The sequence below is a fragment of the Hydra vulgaris genome, chromosome 15 (assembly GCF_038396675.1).
Source record: "Hydra vulgaris chromosome 15, alternate assembly HydraT2T_AEP".
Taxonomy (NCBI): Eukaryota; Metazoa; Cnidaria; class Hydrozoa; order Anthoathecata; family Hydridae; genus Hydra; species Hydra vulgaris.
In genome coordinates this window covers 35,916,367-35,939,202 of record NC_088934.1, presented here as the reverse complement: position 1 = coordinate 35,939,202, position 22,836 = coordinate 35,916,367, and the positions used below count along the sequence as shown (strand labels likewise).

The 22,836-nt window shown below is 27.1% G+C and overlaps 1 protein-coding gene across 1 annotated transcript in view; it reads right to left on the bottom strand.

Moving 5' to 3' along the window:
• The window catches only part of LOC136091285 (TNF receptor-associated factor 5-like), a 138,562-nt gene that overhangs the window by 79,742 nt on the left and 35,984 nt on the right, over nt 1-22,836 (bottom strand). The window contains exons 5-7 of the mRNA XM_065818648.1: nt 8,239-8,293; nt 7,760-7,864; nt 1,610-1,774 (exon numbers count right to left, since the gene is read on the bottom strand). Of these exons, the coding sequence (XP_065674720.1) occupies nt 1,610-1,774; nt 7,760-7,864; nt 8,239-8,293 (325 nt within the window). The remainder of the gene's footprint in view (nt 1-1,609; nt 1,775-7,759; nt 7,865-8,238; nt 8,294-22,836) is intronic.

Genomic DNA, 22,836 nt, shown 5'->3' with positions numbered 1-22,836 from the left:
CCACTGTTGGGAAAGCACAATAAAACACACCAGTTTTGTCTAAAGTTTCTAGACTTATGCAACGTGGAAGAGGGATGCAAACGCACTATTATACCACGAAAACTCAAAATAAGGCCATAATGACATGTAGGGAAATTTTTCTTGCTTCAATTGCTAAAAAGATCTACGCTGCGATTTATTTTTCCATAATTTTTAATGGAACTCCGAGTTACCCTTGTTCTTTGATTAGTGCGCTTTGGCTCTGACAAGCAATTTCTACCTTTAAAACAAAGATGCGTTTTAAAGGGAGAAAATTTTTAAAAAAAGAAGGGTTGCTAACATTGTAAAGCTATAGAAATTTTAGATCAATGCCTAATTGAGTTAAAGAACTGTTGAGGCCAGCGCTATGATAACATAAAATGTGTTTGGTGTATATAAAAGAGTGCAGGCAATCATTCTTGAGAATAATCTTTGACCTTTGTAGAGAATAATCTTTATTTTTATGTGGTCTCTATCTCATTCTAATGATGAATAAGCACTTAACCAACAAGAAAATACAAAGCGCTGGTAACTCTCAATGTAATTAATCTAAAAGATGTGTCGATTGAAGAAATCCGTCATTTAGATGTTTTCAGGCGATCAAATACTTTTGAACAAATAGATATTCTTTCTTTTTCAATTCAGTTAAGGCAATCTATTTTAAAGGTCTTCAGTCAATATTAACTTATATCTGTGTTACGCTTTGCATTTTCAATAAAATCCCAGTCTTATTCAGCTACCGCTGAATAAGAGCGCTCTTTATTAGTAAGCTTGCTCTCATTAAAACCGAATCGCGACCAACTATGACTGAAGAACACCTAGTTAACCTTATGGTGAATTCAATTAAAAACAAACTTAGCTACCATTTGCTGAACAGCTGTTCTCATAGCCAGACATATATGTGAAAACATTACTTAGCATTGTATAGAATATTTGCAAGATAGTGTTTGGAAGTGGTCTTTTCAGTCATTTTGAACTTGAGAATAAATAAACAGACTTTGTTCAAAATTAGTTAAAAATAAAAGATGCCATCTTTCGTACCTTAAAATTTAATTTTTTTTAAAAGTAAAATTCATTAAGACTTGCCCCTACTATTTGATTTTTATTTTTTATGTTTATATCATGGTCTTGAACTTTGTCTACAGAAGTCTCATATTTAAAAATTTATAATCTGTATATATAATACATTAGCTTAGTATTTTAAAAAAAATTTTTTTAATTACCAAAAATCATTAAATCAGCTTCAGTGAACTTTTTACCAATTTTATAAATCATTTAAACAATTATTAAAACATTTTTATAAAATACACTTAATCCCGCCAAAAATAAAACGAAACAAAAAATAGAGGAGGAGGGGCAAAAATTTTTTTACGACTTAAACAAAAATAAATTCCTGTATACGCCCCTGATACATACATACATACATACATACATACATACAAACATGCATACATACATACATATATATATATATATATATATATATATATATATATATATATATATATATATATATATATATATATATACATAAAAATAAAAAATGAAATGCTTATTTTAAAAAAAGAATTAAAAGAACAAATGTTTATACTTGCTTCTCACAAAAAAGAATCTTTTGATTGCAATGTTGACAGTCAATCAAACGATAAATGCATTTTGTTTCCAGGTGATCAGTTAGTTCTTTACGCAAAAGTGAAGTAGGACACTGTTCATTTGGACATTTTACCTCTTGATATTCACAAGATCCTAAATGGTTCTTAAACAAAAATTATAATTAAACTATTATAAATTATTTGAAAATAACGCTTACTTTTAAACTGCTCTGTTTTTTAAATGTTGCTAATAAGCATTTTTTTCATATGACATTCAGTAGTTTTTCTCAATAGAAATTTTGAAGAGAAATAGAAATTGAAAATTTTGAACCTTTAGAATAAAACATTTTTAACAAGAAATAAAACCATTTTAACAAGAAATAAAATCTAATTAAAAATACTGAAAAGTTTTTGCTCAAAGAAATTAAATATGTAGGGGTGGTAGATTATTCGGTATTTCAAGAAAATTAATTAACGATTAGTTTTCGAAAAATTAATTTATTAGTTTTTATTAATTTTTAAAATACACTCTACAGTTTGAAAAAATTAAATACAACTTCTAATTATTTTGTTTCTTTATTTTCATCAGGTATGATCTTAAAAAGTATAAGTTATTAACAATGTCATCATTTAAACTAACTCAAAACTATATAACAAATAAAGCAGCAGCACTTAAACTTTCTGCGTCTAAAGAAAATGGTGGGAGATTTAGTATAATATTGTAAATTATTTTTAAAGAGCTTGGGCTTTTTCCAGTGATTTTAAATGCTGTAAACATTTAAAATTACTGGAAAAAGGCCAAGCTCTTTTCCAGTGATTTTAAATACAAATCAAACTTTCTTGTGGGGATGGCTTACTAGATAGTCCTTTCTAGATGTTCTTCTTGTTGCTAAAGTTATATTTGATTTTATTTCTGCTAATTCTTCAGCTTTAGTTTTTTTATTGGTTCCACATCACAAGCAGATTTAATATCAGACAAAGGTGTTACTTCTATTTCCTAGTGTAAAAATAATTGTATCTATACTTCTCAACTAATTTAGCAATTTCATTTTTATTCGTTTCTTTTAAAACATTTTCCAGTTATTATGAACCTGATTTAAGTTTATCTGAACTATAAATAGCATAGTAAACCAGCAATATTATAATTTCTTCATTCAGTAATTCTTTCAGAAACAACATTTTATCATTTTTGATCAATGTTATTGTACTAATCTCTAAGATTTTGAAAAAAACAAAGCAAGTTTATCAAATTTTATCCAAGTGCCATAACACTTAACTCTACATCATGAAGAACCTGAACAATATCAGAGATGTGTTTTGTTTCTTATTTTGATGAGATCTAATATGTTCTGGATATTTCAACAAGAGCTTTTTTAATGACATTTTTTAAATCCATGAGCTTTTTTAACATACTGATTTTAGAACTCCACCTCGTTCTTGTATTCAGAATAGGTCTAAGCTCTTTTCCTAAATCTGATCTACAGATGTTTTGTATCAAATATTTTGATTTTACAAATATGAAAGTGTATCAATTTTATATGGTAATTTTATAAACAGCTTGACATTTTTACAATTCTTTAATTAAAATATACCATAATTCTCGTTAAAATTTAAAGTTTTAAATTTGTGCTTCCTTGTCAACAGAACTCATACTCTCCTCATTCCAGCACTCTTCGTTTTTATTATCATCATCAGGGTTGGAACAAGTTTCTTAATTTTTGTTTCCTTCTTCATTAAATAGTTTTTTCCAGGTGTTTCCATTGCTGGATCTTTTTTCTTATAAAGAATATCACATACCGCAAAATGAATTCCATTGCAAGTGCAAGTTGGTGAGTAACTCTCAGATCTCGTGCCATTATTTTTCATTACTGATGCACCATTAACAACACACCCAAAGATATCATTGATCTAAATTGAGCTGAAACCATTTAACTTTTCAATTACAATTTTAACTGCTTATTCTGAAGGCATTGAACCATTTATTCTAATCATTCTACGATCATAATATAAACTTGTATGAATAACATAGATTAAGGCACCAGCTAGTTGCACCTGATGTCAACTCATGAAGAGATTTTGAAAACCTCTCTCAAGTGTTTTTGTTTTTTCTCAAAGTCTTCAGCAATTTTTATTTTATTGAGGGTGCGTAGTTCATAACAGTTTTCTTTATAGCATGTCAATAGTCAAGGATTTTAAGTCCCTGAATTTTACAGCGATTTTAAATATCTTCAAAATTGGCCAAAATCTCAAGACGAATACAACCTAGTGCTGTCAAACCAGTAAGTACATATTAAGCTTTCCCTGTTTCATTATGTTAGGTAGTAACTCTTGGTCATAAATGTTTTGTCTTTTCTGGAACAGTTTTAGCCGGAAAAATTTTGTTATTATGCTCTAAATGATATAAGAAACTTGAAGTCGATTAATGAAATTCAAGTTTGACTAAACATTTTTTCACAAATATAAGAACGACTTTTTTCCAAAGGACATTATAATTCGCGGTACTTCTGAATTAATTGTTAACATTTCTCACCAGGGTGCGGATTCACAACACTTTCGTAAGTCCAAAATTTGCGTAAAGTTTGCGTAAGTTTTGCTTAAGTTCAAAGTTACGCTAAGTGGTATTCACAAACCTTGCATAAACAAAAACTTACGAAATTCCTAAGTTTTTACGTAAGTTATTACTTACGCAAAAAGTCTTAAAAACGGTATTCACAACATTTTGCTAAAAAGTGCTCAGCAAACTTAACGCAAGAAAAGTTACGTCTGCTATTTTCTGACTTAAGTTTGGCGTAACTTTAAATCATCTAATAATATTTAAAAAATGGCGTTTTTATTATTATGAAACATTTCAGATTTTGTTTGTTATTGCCAATAAAATATAATTTTATCTTAATTTTATACTGCTATGCGTTAAGTTATTTATTTAAATAATACAATTATAGTTTTTCTTTTTAACAACAACAACAATAGCAGTATATTTACCAAAAGTTTAGATGTACTACATAAACTTATTTTATAAAACTTGTTTTCACCTTAAATTTAAGGTTAAAAAATATACACACAACCTATATAATGGATGGTTCACTCTCTCATAGCCTAGCTAAAACAAGGAGATCGACCGTAGTACGAATATATCATATAGTTTTGTAGTATGCCAATAACTTTTTAAATAAGTTAAGTTAACCTAATAAATAGTTATTGTCATACATCAAAACTATATGATGATTCCATACTATATTAACTTATGGTACAAATCTATGCTATACTATCTATACTATATTATACAAAAATATATACAATAATATTATTGAAGTATATACTTTAACTTGCATAACTAGCATAAAGAGAGAGCGTCTCTCTCACTCTCTCTGTGTTAGAGAGACTCTCTCTCACACTCTCTCATATCTAGGCTATGAGAGAGTGAACCATCCATTATATAGATTGTGTGTATATTTTTTTAACCTTATATTTAAGGTGAAAAAATATTTGTGCTAACATAGATACAATATTCACAAAAATATGTAATCAGTTCATTAGTTTTTCAGATATCTATTTTTTTAAATTTATAAATGTGAACAAGACTATTTAAAAGTATAATAATGCTAAAGTTATCTCTGAGTAATCAGGCTATTGAAGTAAAAAAGTATTATAACCTAAATATTAAACTTACTTTGAATAACGATGCTATGTTTTTCAAAAATTTCAGTTATTCAAAGGTATTAACAATATTAAGATTATTTTGAATAATAATGCTCTGTTATTAGTTATTTCAATTATCAGGAGATATTAATATCTATGGATAATTTAAATTATTAAAAAAAAGAGCATTGCTTTTTAAAGCCTAATTTCTTGGTAAATAATATTGTTATTTGCAAATAATAAATATATTCTGTAATAGTTTAAACTGTTTTGGTAGATCTTTTTTTTTGTATTTCTATATGAAATCTCATTGTTGTATTTTGTTATTGCAAAGAGCACAAAAAAAGTTCCTTGATCCACCAGTTAGTCCAAATGGAGTAATGGCGCTTTTCACAATTCAGTAGAACTATTAACTGTTGCATTGGAAAATAGTATTACAACTCTTGAGATGAGAGCATATTGTTCACACTGGTTGTAGCTATTAGATTGTACTGTATTTGGTGTCTTGAAAATCTACTGCAATACTTGTTGTTGTGATTTAATCAATACTTGCTCAGTCAAAGAGTCAAACTTTTTTATACTGCACGTACCTGATTCACAGAATTAACTTTACGCTATCCATCAAATATAAAAATCATGTTTTTATTCGTGCAAGTATGGTACCATAAATTCTCAATCTGAAATATCACTGAAAAAAAACTTACAAAAAACAAGTGGGTTTTAATTCAAACTCAACTTTTATTAAATAATACAATTGAAACATTTTCCATAACATATTATGAAAAATACAATGTATTTTTCATAATATGTTATTGAAAAGTTGTTGAACTTTTGCTTATGTTATCAAAATGTTTCTTATATTTCTGACAATAGAAAGTTTGTTTATAAATGGTTTCAAATATACTAGAATGCAATCAAATGTATTTCTTGAATTTATTGAAGCAATTTCTTTATTTAATGAAACCGTCATTCCCTATTGTAAATAAAAGTGTTTTCGATTCAAGTCAATAATAGGATAAAACAAGACCACTGAAAAGAAAATTTAATTATTATCATGATTTTTTCTTATACCCAAGGATATGAGAAGTAAGTATGAAAACAAGAATTAAAAAAAAAACACTTTAGTTAAGCACTTTATTTTTTTATGAACGTGAAATTTTATGCTAAACTAAAGTATTTTGTTTTAACATCCTGAAGCAATGCAAGACCAGTAGCATGATCTGATCAGGTGTGAACCCAGACCTTTTTTGGTACTATAGGACTGGTATGGGCGCCAAAATAATGCCTCAAAATATTAACCTCATGTTGTTTTTCTTTTTCTTTTTATATTAAAAATATAAAAAATGGTTCTTTTAAATGCTAGTTTTCTGTATATTTTAGCTAGTTTATTTAGCCAGTAATGTTTACAAATAAGGTTCGCGGCAGGTTTAGAGTTAGTGTTAAATAAAACCAATGGGCATTCACTGATGGCCTCATTCAGGAAGCCGAATTATTATCTTATATAAGCCCAGGATAATACAGTTTATCTTACCCATTTGGATTTGAATAAATATGCCCGAATTACTTCTTAATGAGTGCTTGTAATGTTTATATTTAAAATAATAGATGTGTAGCATTTTTTTAATGATCGATATCTCATTTAAAAAGCCAACTTTGTATATGTAACATTTTAAACAATATCTCCCCGCCTTATTTGTGACGTGACATTATTTTTAAACAAATATATCTTTGAGTTTGCACTTTTATGCTAAAGGTTTACTATTCCGCTGTGATTAGAATTTATATTTTAAAAATTTTGTCATGTCACACTGTGGCTAACCACCCCCTCTCCCATGTGATATTTGGTGACACTTTCAAACACCTCCACCCTATATAAGAATGTCAAGTATTATTTGAATAGCCCCTATATGGTTTTGCTACATTTTAAAATATAGCAACAACAACAATAAAATAATTGTAGTAAATTTATGCCCTGACTCTAAAAAAGAAACATTCACTGTTTGGTCACATTGCCCTGTGTGTCTTAATAAAAAAAGAATTAGTAATACTAACTACTTCCTTTATACAAATAGTTATAAAATGTTTGCCTTAAATTTTGCGTAAGTTTTTGCCTAAGTTTTGCGTAACTCATGCGCAACCTTAACTTTACGCAAATGCTGCGAAAAAGTTGTGAATACCAAATAGTTACGCAAAAAATATTTTGCGTAAGTTTTTCGTAACTTTTGCTCAGCTACGCAAGAGTTACGCAAAAGTTGTGAATCCGCACTCAGTACCGGAAAAGTGAAATTATAACAATAAATTATAAATGAAAACAATTATAACAATGTTATAGTTTTAAAACATTAAGTTATTTGATTAATCGTTTGTTAATTATTTAATTAACAACTAATTTTCATTAACTAATCGTTTATTGTTTACCACTCCCCTTTAGATACTTTAGAAAACCTAGAGTTAATTTGCTCCATTAAATATATATTAGATAATTTTACAACAAAATTTAAAATACATACATTAATTGCTTTTAGTTCTCCGGTCCATTGACATTTTTTCAAGGAGTTATTACACTCAACTTTTAATTGCAGAATGACTCTTTCAATAGCTTTATCGCGTAAAGTCTATATAAAAAAATATTTTATCACTTTTAAGTGAGGACCTATTATAAAAAAATGGATTTGTGTACTTTTTATTATCATTTTTTTATTATTTTAATTTTTTTTGCCGTTTAAATATATAAATACAGTAGACATTATGTAAAAAAATGCAGACGGCCGGGTCAAGAAGAAAACATAATTTGTTTTATAACCGCCGAGATTGCCCAAATAAACTATATCAATTTACAAAACGATAGCGTTGAAAAATTATAGTAAGACTTCCTTTTTAAAATAAAAATAAAGTAGATAAACAGTAAAATAAACGTAAAGTAAAAAGTAAAAAAGTAAACCATTTAAGTAACTAAATTAAAAAAGCTAATTTAAAAAAACAAAGTTACCTGTCCAGGTTTCAGAATAGTATTGTCTAATGGGCAAACTAAAACTCCGTTATTTCTAAAACAGAAAATAGCTTGCTATTTATAAAGGTAAGTTAGTTTTGTTTATAGGTAACAAAAACAATAACTATTTAAAAAACGATGATTTCAATTCTTGAGTTTTAATTAATATAAATAGTTTTTTTTAAATACTCTTTTATACAATTTATTTTAAGTGATTTTGTTTAGCTCTATTAATAAAATTTAATTTGAGACAAATTTTACTTAATCACTTATTAGCCCAGCTGCCTAATTACTTTTGTATTTATTTTGCAGTTTTAACTTTGCAAAGAAAACGCATGGTAGGTAAACTGGATTGATTATTATTATAATTATTATTTTTATTATTGTTATTAATTTATTTATTCCGTATTTATTATGGGGTTCAGTAATTATCGAGCGAACGTGTTTTATTTATATTTTAGTTTAATATTCTTGGCTTTTCTTTCTGGGCTTTATTTATTCTGGACTTTATTGATTTCTCTTCATACTTTTTAAACGAATGTTTTCAAACAGTTTTAGCTATAACAGTAGTGAAATAAATAAAAACGACAAAAAAAATTATTCACTTGTGTATATGTGCTTGTTCGCATTTATTACAATTACAAACGTAGCAGAAGTTAAAAAAGTAAGTTTAATACAAGTTATTCGTTTTTTTTTAAATAGAATGTAAGATAAAGTCCAGTATCTGTACAAAATTAATAGCGTTATAATTTTCATTTTGTTACTTATTAAAACTTATTAAACTAAAAACGGTTTAAAACCGTTTTTAGTTTAATACGTTTTAACACTACCGCCAACGGACGTGTTTTTAATTACAAATCAAAAATGGCAAAAAAATTTAAAGATTTCACAATTAAAAGAAATATTAGACGTTTGCAAGAACACAATTAATAAAATATTTTTTGAAAAAATTGAAAGATTAGAAAAATATATTGATAAGTTGAATGATGACAAAAAAAATTTCAAAACTGAAGTAAACGACTTGAAAAAAGCTGTCGAATTTATTAGAGAAAAATACGATAAATTAGTAATTGAACAAGAGGGATCGAAGGCTGATCGTGCAAAACCTGATAGAAACTTAGAAAATAGTTTAACTGTTAATATGAGAGACGAATTGGCTGAGATTGAAGTCCGAAGTAGGAGAAATAATTTAAGGATAACCGGTATCGAAGAATCAGTTAATTAATTGATAAAAACAAAAGCTTGATCTTCAAGGTGGATTCATCATTAAACGTGCTCATAGAGTTGGAAAAAATGATAAAAGTGATACAATTAAAAAATGCAGAACTATAGTGGTCAAATTTTAAAATTTTTAGGACTAATCAGCAGTGCTCGGTATTTATATTTAAAGACGAGACTCTGGGATCAAAGAATTTATGTAAATGATGATTTCAGCGGAAGGACAGCAGAATTGCGGAAAAAATTGTTTACGGCTGCAAAAGATTTACGATTAAAAGGTAAATATGCAAAAGTTATATATAACAAGTTAAAAAGGCGCGATTAACAAAAATTCTTTTATTTTACGGTTTTATAAAACGCAAAAATGGATTCCAATAATTCTAACGAATTTGAATTAAATTAAAATTTTTTCCAAACTGTTTTTTTTTAATAACCAATCAGATCCAGACTTAAATTACTTTAGTGATGCACATTCTTTACAAAGCAACTGCTCCTTTTAATATGCCGATGAAATAAAAGATTTTCCTAATTTCAAATATTTCAACACTTTTCATATTAATATAAGAAGCATATTAGAAAGTTTTGAAAATTTCTATTTAAACTTGAAAGAATCTCTTAATATTTTTAGTTAAATTTGCATGTCTGAAACATGGTGTAACTCTGATAAATATAATTTGAACTCAAATAATTTTTTACCAGGTTTCAATATAATATCCTCTGATCTAAAAAATAGAAAGCGAGGCGGTGGTTTAATAGTTTATAATTGAGAATGTTTGCAATATATTACCAGGCCTGACATGAGCAATTCTGATGACGATAATAAGGTCTTAACAGACCATCACGGACTACTTCCCTATTATTTTCTTTAATAATATCAACAGATATAATATCTCAACTGAAACAAACTTTTAAAAAACAATTTTTTTCTACTGCTAATTTAAAAACATTTAGAGAACAATTATCTTATCTTCCTTAAAAAGAAATAAATACCTGTGCTGACGCTAATTTAGTTTAAAAAACGTTTTTCAAAACGTATTTTTTAACTTTTAGTTTTTCTAAAATTTTAGTTTCTAATACGTTATTAACTAAAATTTAGTTTAAAACGTATTATAAACTAAAATTTTAAAAAAACTATAAGTTTAATATCACCATGGATCACAAAAAAACTAAGGAAATCCTCTAAAATTAAACAAAAATTATTTATAAAATATTTAATGATGAAAACTGAACAAATTAAAATTTCCATAAAAACCACGCTGAAGAATTTAAAAGACAAAAAAAAAAAAAAGACAAAAAATTTTACAATTCTAATTTGCTTGAGAGAAATAATCTCAGTTTAAAAATTATGTGGGAAATTCTAAGAGAATTTACTGGCATGCAGAAATTAAAAACGAGCGCATTGCCTAAAGCTGTTAAAAATAGCGAAGAAACATCATACAGTCAAATTGTAATAGCTGACGAATTAAATAAATTTTTTGTATCAGTTGGTCCTAATCTGACCCAAAAAATTCTTACCTTAACCAACAAAGTAAATAATTATGCTTTTCCAACAACTTTGTTCCTAAAATCCTTCGGGGTATCCTTTGAGGAATTTGAATTTTTTATTGAAAAGCTTAAATCTTATAAATCAGTTAGTCATGTTGATATTTATTGCAATTTTATTGCAATAAATATCAACATGACCAAAATATATATACCAAATATATTTTGGTCATGTTTAAGCCTAAAATTTTAAGGTTGATTCTCCAAAATACCTATAACATTTTTTATGTCATTAAATATCGGGGAATGATCACTAATATCAATCTGTCTCAAATGACGTTCCTAAGAAATTTTTAATAAAATTTAAAAAAAACTATATCTTTTATTTTCCCGTTCCCCGTTGCTATACAAGACAATTCCAAAAAAAGTCTTGAAAATATTTTAATCTTCCTGACCTCTCTGAGGGTTTGAACATGTAAAAAATAGTCATTATTGACCAATTATTTGTTAAATTGCTATTTTAATCGGAGCAAGGACCAATAAAACTAATAAATTTTTTTGTATGGGCTGGCTCAACTATTAGGAAAGTTGGTATAAAATTTGAGCTCAAAACTTGCTTTAAACTTGAGCGCACTTGTTTTAGAAACAAAGGATCCGTGGTTTAAACCCCACCTCTGAGCAAGTTTTGCGACATCAGTTAGGAAGGAGGCGTGATCTTCCAATTAAATGCTCATCCGAGGTGCTCTGTCATAAGACCGTAAGGACTTCTTGATGCACCTAAATACAATTTAAAAAAAAAACAATTTAAAATTTCTCGAGATCAAATTCCCCTTTTGACAGGTTGGTTTGACAAGGTTCTAACAAAATTTTTTATATTAGGAGAATTTGGAAAAAATCTTTTAACTTTTTTTTAATGTTTCATTAAAATTAGTTATACTGCTTTTTTTTTTGTTTATGTATTCTTTTTTTGATTGATATATAAAAATACATAAATTAACAAAAACTATTATATAAATAATTTTATTTAGACAACAAAAAAAACAAAAACTATTTATTTGCTATTCTCCTTATATAAAAAAAAATCAGTTAAAACTTGTCAAACCAACGCGAAGAGATAACACATTTTGAAATATGACCTGGTTTCTTTTAAAGACCTGGTTTTTACTATGTTTTTAATTTTATAGTTATCTGAATACTCGTAAATATTCATTGAAAAACTTAATAAAATTTGGATTTAAAAAGTTTGTTAAATAAGAAATCCGAATATTGTACTTAATAAAGAAAGAAAAGAAAGTAAACTGTTAAAAATGTGAAAAGGCTTTTACTAATGGTTTTACAAACATGATTTGTAAATAATATACATAACAAATTCAGTTGAATTTTTCTATAAAAAATAAACTTTTCTTACAATTTATTAAGTATTTCGTTAAACCAGTTATGTTTATAAAATAAAAAATTAACTCTGTGTTCCTTCAAAACCAGTAAAATATCTTGCAACCTTTCCTCTTTTAATTGTTGAATCGATTAAATCTTTTACCAAACTTTTAGCTCTTTACCAACAGTCATCGATACAGACTAATTTTTTTATAAGCCTTTGCATTGTTTTATAATCAAAGTCCACAAATCAGAACGACATTCTAACCACTTCGATAAGTCAGAAACTATTTTAATTATTAGCCAAGAATTTTGACCAACGTAATCATCAAGTTCTAAATTTTCATTCATTTCAACAGGCTTAAACTTTTTAAGTTTAAAGATTTCAGGTAAAAGTGTTTTGCTGAGCAACTTTTTCTTTAACTTTAATGTCAAGACTTTTATCAAATAGACAAATAGTATGTGACAAGGTCACACACACACACACACACACACACACACACACACACACACACACACACACACACACACACACACACACACACACACACACACACATATATATATATATACATATATATATATATATATATATATATATATATATATATATATATACATATATATATACATATATATATATATATATATATAAATATATATATATATATATATATATATATATATATATATATATATATATATATATATATATACATATATATATATATATACATATATATAATATTAAACTTTAATCTCGAACTTCTTTTATTGGTCCCTTGGAGGAAGTTATACATCGCTTAAATCAAACATTCATTTATTCGAGCCATTTTCCTTGGTCTCCTAGAGGTTTGAGTTAGCTGTAAATAACTGTATGTATATTTACATATATGTATATAAACGTTTATATATATATATATACATATATATATATATATATATATATATATATATATATATATATATATATATATATATATGTATATATATATACATATATATATATATACATATATATATACACATACATACATATATATATATATATATATATATATATATATATATATATATATATATATATGTATATAAATATATATACATATATATATATATATATATATGTATGGTCGTAATAGCACAAATTTCGTAATAAGTCTAATAAATATAAAAATTTTTTTCAGCTTAAACAACATGTTTTGATTATACAATAATCATTTTTAAGTATATATCTGATAATTACAAAAATTATTTAATATATAGTGAAAAAAAACATTAGTTTTATTTTTTAGTTAAACAAATGAAAACATGAAAGGTGTGAAAACCTTCATCATAGAATAATGGAAAATACAAAATACAAATAGAAAAATACAAAAAGTCAAAACTGATGTTTACAACATGATGTTTACTGATGATTTTTACAACATTGCCAAAAATTAAACGAATATCTAAATTTTTTATCGTTTAATTTTCCAAATGCAAACCCGTATGATATTAGATCGAATCGAAAAAAACTTTTACGCAGCGCTCTTTGCAAAAGAGTTAATGAGAGAAATTTTATTCAAAATTAAATATCATCTTCAGAAAAGAAGGTCAATTCTAAACTTTTCTCTCTCGATTTTTACTTTACTTTCTAAAGAGCACTATTAGCCATTACACTGTAAAATCAATGAAAAAAATAATTGAAACACAGACTAAAAAATTTCGATTTTTAACTAAAAATCAAGCAGTATCTTTTAGCCGTGATGAAATCATAAAAATTCTTTCTACTCACTTACTACGTGTACCTACTTGTATCTATGTGTATTGAAATGAAGTTAAAAAAAATAAAAACTTCTTTTTGTCTGCATTCTTTGTTTTTTTAATTTTTTAGTTTTAAACTGCCAAAACTGATAACATCATTTTTTAAATATAAACTTATTTTAAATTGAAGCATCCAAAAACATAAGTAACACATAGCGGTTTCTTGATGACAAGACCATCGGTCTTTTGCAAGTTTCCCGCGTTCTTTGAAGTAATTTCTAATAATTTACAGTATTATTTTATATATTTTTTGTATAACGTAACTTTGTGATTTCTTTTTAATTATACTTACTCTGTCAAGATTCTATTATATATTACAAACTTGTAAAGATTAAAGAACAAAAAAATTTAAAAAAAAAAGGAAAAAAAAAATAAAATTCTTAAAAATATGGGGCTTAATGCCTTCTGTTACCCTAATAGTAACCAAATAGTTTAATAACCGAAGAGTTTAATATTTTGAAAAATAGTTTAAACTACTCAATTCCCCCATCGAAAATAATAAAAACAGATATCTTTGCATCGTTAGAAATGCCGTTCTATGCTGCTGAATCTAATAAGTGATTATGACGCACCAAAAGTTAAAACTCACCTCTCACACATTGCTAACTCACTTTACTACAACAATAGACCAAACCAAGCTACTTTAAGAAAACACTCGATACTTAAAAAACTAAAACATTTACCAATAATGATAATGAAACCAGATAATGAAAATGGTGTCATTATAATGGATAAAAAAGACTATATAAATTGTATGTTAAAAATTAATAATCACAAATTTAAATTTAATGAATTAAAAACGGACGTAACTTTTCTGAGAGAAAGGCAATTACAAAAAAAATTAAAAAAAATTTACGACAAAAAATTCTTTACTAAATCACAATATTTTGATATTAGACCAACAGGTTCTTAATCATCTCGTCTTTATGGTTTACCCTAAGACTCTACTTTAGATAATTTATTTGACTCATTTAACAACCTTAATTTTCGACCTATAGTTTCTTCAATTGGTTCTTATAACTACAAACTCGCACAATTTCTTTGTAATCTTCTCAAATCATACAAAACACCGTATTGTCACCTAAGCATTTTTTCACATTTATTCAGGATTTAAATCAGGTAAGCACTTTAAATAAATATACGATGTCGTTTGATGTTGATATTGCATTTAAAAAAATACCATTACAAAAACCTTTAGAATTAGCTGTAAAATTTTTTATTGATAGCAATCCTATTTTCAATATTAACAAAAAAGAAATCTATGAATTATTCTTCTTTGCCACCTCAAAAAATCATTTTTTATATAACTGCAAATATTATAAACAATGCGACGGTATAGCTATGGGGTCCCTTGCTCGTATATGAGCTAATTTATTTGTGAATCATATGGAAAAGGTAATTTTATTAAACTACACAGGTAACAAACCTTTGTTTTATCGCTGGTATGTTGATGATATATTTTTTTTATTTGAAAACCAGACCGATTCTTATAAATTTTTTTCATTATATGAATAATCAAGACAAAAATATTAAATTTACCATGGAAAAGAAATAAATCAACAATTAGCTTTTTTAGATATTCTTATTGACAACAAATATAACTTAACTACCAGCATATTTAGAAAAAAAACTTTCCCAGGTCTATTAACAAATTACTTAAGTTTTACCGATATAGATTGAGTTTTAAAAATCTAAACGGACAATATAAAAGAAAATAAAGATATTGTTTATTCCTCAAAGATAAATTACTTTAAAATGCTTCATATTGCTAAAGTATAAAAACAATTTCAAAATAATAAAAATAATTTACGCCAAAAACATTCAAAAACTCTTAAATTTAAATTGGCCTTCTCATCCTATAAAATTAATACATATTTTTTAACAAAAGACAAAACGCCTCAACATCTTTGCTCAAAAATCATGTATAAATTTGTGTGTAAAAGCTAAAATGCCTTTTTATGTGGGTCAAACCACTCGATATTTGAGTAAAAAAATTGAGTAACATTAAAAAAAAAAAACTTCTTACATAAATCAATACATTTGTTCAAAAAATAGTTGCTTTAATGTAGCCAACAAAAACACATTCAGTATTAGACTACGCCCAAACTTTATACCACTTAAAAATCAAGAAGCGTTACACATTATGTGGGAAAAACCTGATCTTAACAAACAGGTTTTTAACTATACGCTTTCGCTTCAGCTCTAATCGACGATTTTTATTACTCTATGACGAACGATTACACTATCTATATTTTCCACTACTCTATGAGGTAGGTTTTCACCCCTTTCATGTTTTCTCTTGTTTGACTTACAAATAAAGTTATTGCTTATTTTCACTAGATATTAAATAGTTTTGGTATTTAATAGTTTTATAGTTGAAAATGATTATTGTATATTTGAAACATGTTGTTGAAACTGAAAAAAATTGTTATATTTATTAGTCTTATATAATAAAAAACTAAGAAAATAATAACGTAAATTAGGCCTGGATCAGTAACTGGTTTTTTTTTTCCCACTATTGATCACCTATGCTCACATTTGCTTATGAACAATGTGAAGTATAATAATACTTGTAAAATGTATGAATACCTTATTTCATAGATGTTTTTTTAAGTTGCAGTTACCCAACGTTTTAATATAAAAATATGCAAAGCACATAGATATATTACAGTCTGTTTAAAGTTTGTACCATATCGATTGGATAGTGGAAAAAGTGAACTAAATCAAAATAAGAGTCTGATGAAAGAAGGTGATAAAGATACAGCTAAATTTGTGATGATATTGTAGTATACAGATGATACATGTGACTGGATAATGAATACAACAATAACACGATTTTATTAAAGTTCTTTTAAAAAATGTTATAACTTTGTATTATTTATTTGTTTTAAAAATGGATAAATTGGTTTTATTTGCTTTCTATTATAATTTAGTTACCTTCGTTAACAAAATGGTGCAAAGGGCAGATTATTTGTGAAACTATATTACCAGTTAATAATATAATATAAATTAAGTATTATTATTAATAATAATAACAATAATAACAATAACAACAATAATAATAATAATAATAATAAGTGAAAGTTGTAAATATTGAAAATCAGATGTGGAATACAATAACATAAGAAATTGTACTTTGACAGCTATTATAAGTTTATGAAGAATTATTGTTTCCTTATGAAATTTTACATACAACATCACAATATTGTACAAAAAATAAATGTTTTGCGCAGATAAAGTGTCACGGCACAAAAATTAGTTATATTTTTAAGGTTCTTAAGCTAATGTAAAAGTTTGTTGAATTAACGCTCAATCAACGTTAATGCAACGTTGATTTTTGGTTTTTTTTTATCATTGATCTAACGTTTGGGGATAGAGTAGATTTGCCTTTCCATTTAAACCAAAACTCAACTAATTTTTCAACCTGAACTTTTAACGCTTTTTCAACGTTGTTTCAACGTTGATATGCTTGCTGGGCTACTACAAATAATAGTAAAACACAGAGCATTAACAGAAATCAGTTTTTACAAAGTATTATTAACAGCACTAGTCAAAGACTAATCCCATGTTCTAAGTTGATTAAAACAAATATCATGAAGATATTTAAGTCTCATAAGTATAATTCTAAAAGACATAGAAACCAATTGTTGATTAAAAAGTCAACAACTTATTAATTCTTAAAATATATCGGCCACCGTAACATGTGTTTGTTCCCAAGGAATATATTCAAACATAGTTGCAAACACATCATTAACATCTCTGCTGATGACAAAGCTAGAAAATCTGCTACAGATAATAACTCATTTAATTCAGTTCAGAAATTATTGCAATGTGCTCCATGAATATCGAAATAAAATAGTAAACTTCTATTTTACATTTATTTTTCAAACTTACCTTAATATTTCACACACATATTAATTAACATAGGTAAAAAAAGTAAAGGGTAACGCAAAATAGGGTCAAAAATGAAATTTTTTGAAAATTAATAACCTCAGTTGCTTTTCCTGTTCTACAGCATTCAGTCAGTCTAAAAACAAAATTTCACTTTTTTTGTTATTCGGAAGTGCTAAATGTAATTTTTCAAACATTGAGGATTGCCTTAGCTTTTGTCAATTTTACGGGTTAAAATATGTTTATAACTAAACTTTTGTTTGATCTTAGAAAAAAAAAAAAAAAACACTGTTTTTAGTTTCATACAGTTAGCTATTATTTTACAGTAATTTTTTAACTCTAGGTTTCAGCTTTACCAGTTCCTTAGGCGACATATCTTTTGTTATTAGCTTTCTATATTCCCTGACTACCAAAAGAATGTTCTGTCTCTGATACTTATTGTTGGAACTGTTAACAAAGTTTTCAATCGGAACTGTTAACAAAGTTTTCAAATAAACAAATATTTCTTTCTGCGCAGTTGTTGGTCCCAATAAGATTAGCAGTCTAACTGAGTAAAATGAGTCCTCCTCAATATGCTTTAAAATTTTACTATCAAAATGTTAAACCAACATCTTATTAGCCATTAAATCAATATATTCATTAGGCATCTAGCTTCCTTTCTTTTTTGAAGATCTCTAACGTCGCCTTTTGTCAGATTCTCTGCATAACTTTAGTTGTTTAACAACTTCTCCTAAATAGTTTACTACGCTTGCAATAAAAACGGTTTGATCTCGAATGCTAAGAACGGCCCTTAAACTGGTGGAAATTGTTGCTGCAATGAGACCCTCACTGGCTTCTCATCTTCTTTTCTATTCTGAAATATGCTGGTCTAAACTGATGCCTAGTTTTTGAGTTTGCTTTGTGAAAGTTTTTATTTAGGACAAAAACTTCTGATTCAGCAATTACACTTCCAGCATCTAAATTAATATAAATATTTTTAGCTCAGTTATACATTTACTTCAAAAAATTAATAATTTTACCTAAAATGCCCATGCATTATTAGAAAAAATTGCTTATATATCACGAATTATTGAATCATTGCTCATCTATGATCGATCTTTGTATTCTTCTTTCCTTCTGCATCTTTCAATCTTTCTCTGAAACCTTACTTCAAGCTCAGTGTAAATTTTAGAAGATAAGATCATATTTCTCTTAATTCTATGCAAAACGCTTAGCGTGAAATAAATTTGAATAAAAAAACAAATTTTTTCAAAAAGTTATCTTTTATATTTGGTAAAAATTTGTAGATATGTCATTTTAATAGGTTAAATATTCGCAAAAAAATTTAAGCAAAAATTGCCTTTGATTATCTGTGAAGGCAAAATACTCTTGTAAAGCAAAAGTAGTTCGAAGCATTGATTCATCGTGTCTCAACTTCTTCTTAAAGTCTTTTGCACTGATGTCAACCAATTGCTCTACCTACTGTAAAAATCATTTCGGTGGCTTTCCTTGATTTGAAAGGTTTTACTGTTGCACAAAATTTTGTATTTGCTGTTTAGAGATTTGAACTTTTCTTAATGTCTAAACCTAAATTGCAAAAATGTTACCTTCGTCTTAAACAATTTGATGGCACAATTATTAAAGTTTTAGGGGAATTTGAGGCAACATTAGAAATCAAAACTAAAATAAATATTGTGCGTATTATTGTTGCAGATTGTACAAAGAATTACGGTTTGATTGGGATGGGCATATTAAAAACAAATGCAACTAATTTAGTTAATAGTTTAGAACCTGTTGTTAGTGGATGCTTAGTAAATTATAAAGCAAATATTATAATAAAAAATGGTATGAATCCAAGTTATTTTGAATCTCGACCTCTTCCAATTCATATACAACCATTAGTAATAAAGAAGCTCAATGAAATGATTCAACAAGGATTGCTCATAAGAGTTCCACCTGGCGGAAAAAAATGGGCTTCACCACTTGTTGTTGTGAGAAAACAAGACGGGGATTTACGTATATGTGCAGATTATAAAATAGGAGTTAACCAAAAGATTTTTTCAGATTCATACCCGATTCCTAATATTAAAAATGTTTTTCATAATATGGCAGGAATGAAATATTATGCCAAAATTGATTTTAAAGGAGCATATCACCAAATTGAGATGGACAAAGATGCGCAGGATATGACGACAATAAATACACCTATCGGATTGTTAAGATTTTTGGAATAAAAACTGCAAATGTTATATTTCAAAGAGCAATTGAATCTACTGTTGGGGACATTATTTCTAATATGATTATATTTCAAGATGATATATGTGTTGGAGGTAAAAACGCGGAAGAACTAAAATGTAATTTGATGAAAATTTTAAACAAATTGGAAGAATCAGGAATGATTATAAATAAAAGTAAATCAGTAATGAAAACTAAAAGCCTTTTATTTTTAGGATATGAACTGTCTGAGAAGGGAGTTACTCCAGATCGTAGTTTAGTTAACAAAACACTCCAAATCAGTCCTCCCAATGATAAAAAAGAACTTGAATTGTTTATTGGGTTAGTTAATTTTTATGGTCAACATATTGAAAGATATGCTGAAAAGATTTTACCTTTAAATAAATTGAGGACAAAAGGAGTTACATTTGAATGGAAAAAAGAACAACAAAATGCGTTTAATTTGCTAAAGAAGAACCTATTTGAAGACCCTGTGGTAAGCATTTATGTCAATAAAGATCTTGAATTAACAACGGATGCCAGTGAAAAGGCGATATCTGGTATACTATCACAAAATGATTACCCTGTTCTTTTTCTTTCACAATCTTTGTCTGATGCAAAAACAAAATATTCTAACATAGAGAGAGAAGCACTGGCCATAGTGTGTTCCACACACAGAGCTAAACATTTTCTGATTGGTAGAAGATTTAAGCTTATATCAGACTACAGACCTTTGGAGTACATATTTGATTGTAACAAAGAACTTCCGAAAGTGACTTTGGCAAGTATTTTAAGGTGGGTTTTGCAAATGATAGCCTTTGACTATGACATTAGCTATGAAAAGGGAGAGAGCATTCCTAATGCAGATGCATTATCACGATTGTCTTCTCTTTTGCAAGATGAAGAGGATATTCAAGAGACTTTTATACACTTAGTTGAGTCAGAAATTGTAAATCTTGAACAGATTAGGAATAAAACAGAAAATGACAGAGAATTGATGGATTTTAAAAACAGAATTAATAAAAATAATTGGAGCAGGTGCACTGTGGCAGAAAGACTTTATAAATCGAACAAGCATAAACTAACTTTTGAGAAAGGAATTCTTTGTAATGGTGACCTTATTGTACCTCCAAAGATATTAGGAAGGAGATTTATTCAATCAGTTCATGATGACATACATTGTGGAATTATGCAAACTCGATGTAGATTAAAATTAGAAGCATGGTGGCCTGGTCATTGTCAAGATGTAGAAGAATATGTAAAAAATTGTGAAAAATGCGCTGAGATAAAAATAAAAAATCAAAAAACAATACATACATGGCCTAATGAAAATAAACCTTGGTGTAGAGTTCATATGGACCATGCCTTTGTAAAGAATGTTGGATTATTTTTGATTTTAGTGGATGCCTTCTCTGGATGGCCTGAAGTTATAAAAGTTAGTAATCGGGAAGCTCTCACAATTAAGACAGCACTCCAAAGCGTTTTTTCTAGAAATGGTGTTCCTGAAGTTTTGAACTTAAACTTGTTAACTTTAACATAAATAACGATAACTAAAAAGAGTTATTATATAGATCATGACCATATTTATTATAACTGAATTATAGTAAATTGAACACTGTTTTTGTTTTCCATAACTTAATTTTAAAATGTTGTGATAAAAGTATTAAGTTCCAGGTTATAGGTCTTATATAATATGTATCTTATTTTATACTATGAATACTTAAAAAAGTATTCAAGTATAAAATAAAACACATGTATTATGATAAAGTATATACATCACATTAACTATGTTGTCTGTAAGTTAGGGGTTGCAGCTGATATTTCATCTTCAGCTTTAAACTCATTAGCTTCAAATTAAAGCTGAAGCTGATCAAGTCAGTTCAATCAGCTTGATAGCTGATAGTAAAAGAGAATAATACTCTATTAAATAATGATTTCCTTCATATTTTTTTTTATATAAAATAACTATTTTATAGTAAAAAAAACATGTAGGAAATTATTCAATGAAAATCTAAAATAGTGACAAAATTTAAGCATACATGTAAAAAATTTTAAATAAAATTTGCAAAAAGTTTTTGCTGTTTATAAATGTTGCTATCAGAGCCTAGGCGTAGGATTCCCAATTTTGGGAAACCCAAACTGGATTTTTAGAGATTTGTTTAAAATAGTGGTGCCCAGAACCCTAATTCCATTTTTGATTATCTACATAATTTTTTGGTAGAGTTCAAAGATCTTCCAAGAGAGGGTTTTATCTATGAAAATATTGAGAATGAAATCTTGCTGTTATCATATGTGATGCACCAACTAGAGCATTTGTCAACACAAAGGCACAATGGTTATAACTGATGTAAGCATTGTGTTCAGAAGGAGAGTGGTGTGGCAAGATAATACTCCCACATATTTCATCAATTTTAAGCGCTGATTCAGATTTTTGTCATCAAAAGCATTCTAAACATCTTAGTGGTGTGTTAAATAGAATTAAATTTTAGCATGGTGACAAAGTTTCTTTTAGACTTTATACATTTAGTATGCTTAGGGGTATGCGAAGACTCATCAACTTATGGTTAAATGGCCCAAATGTTGTAAATTGTCTCAGATTACAGTCAATACTCTATTTTAATTAGATATTAAAAA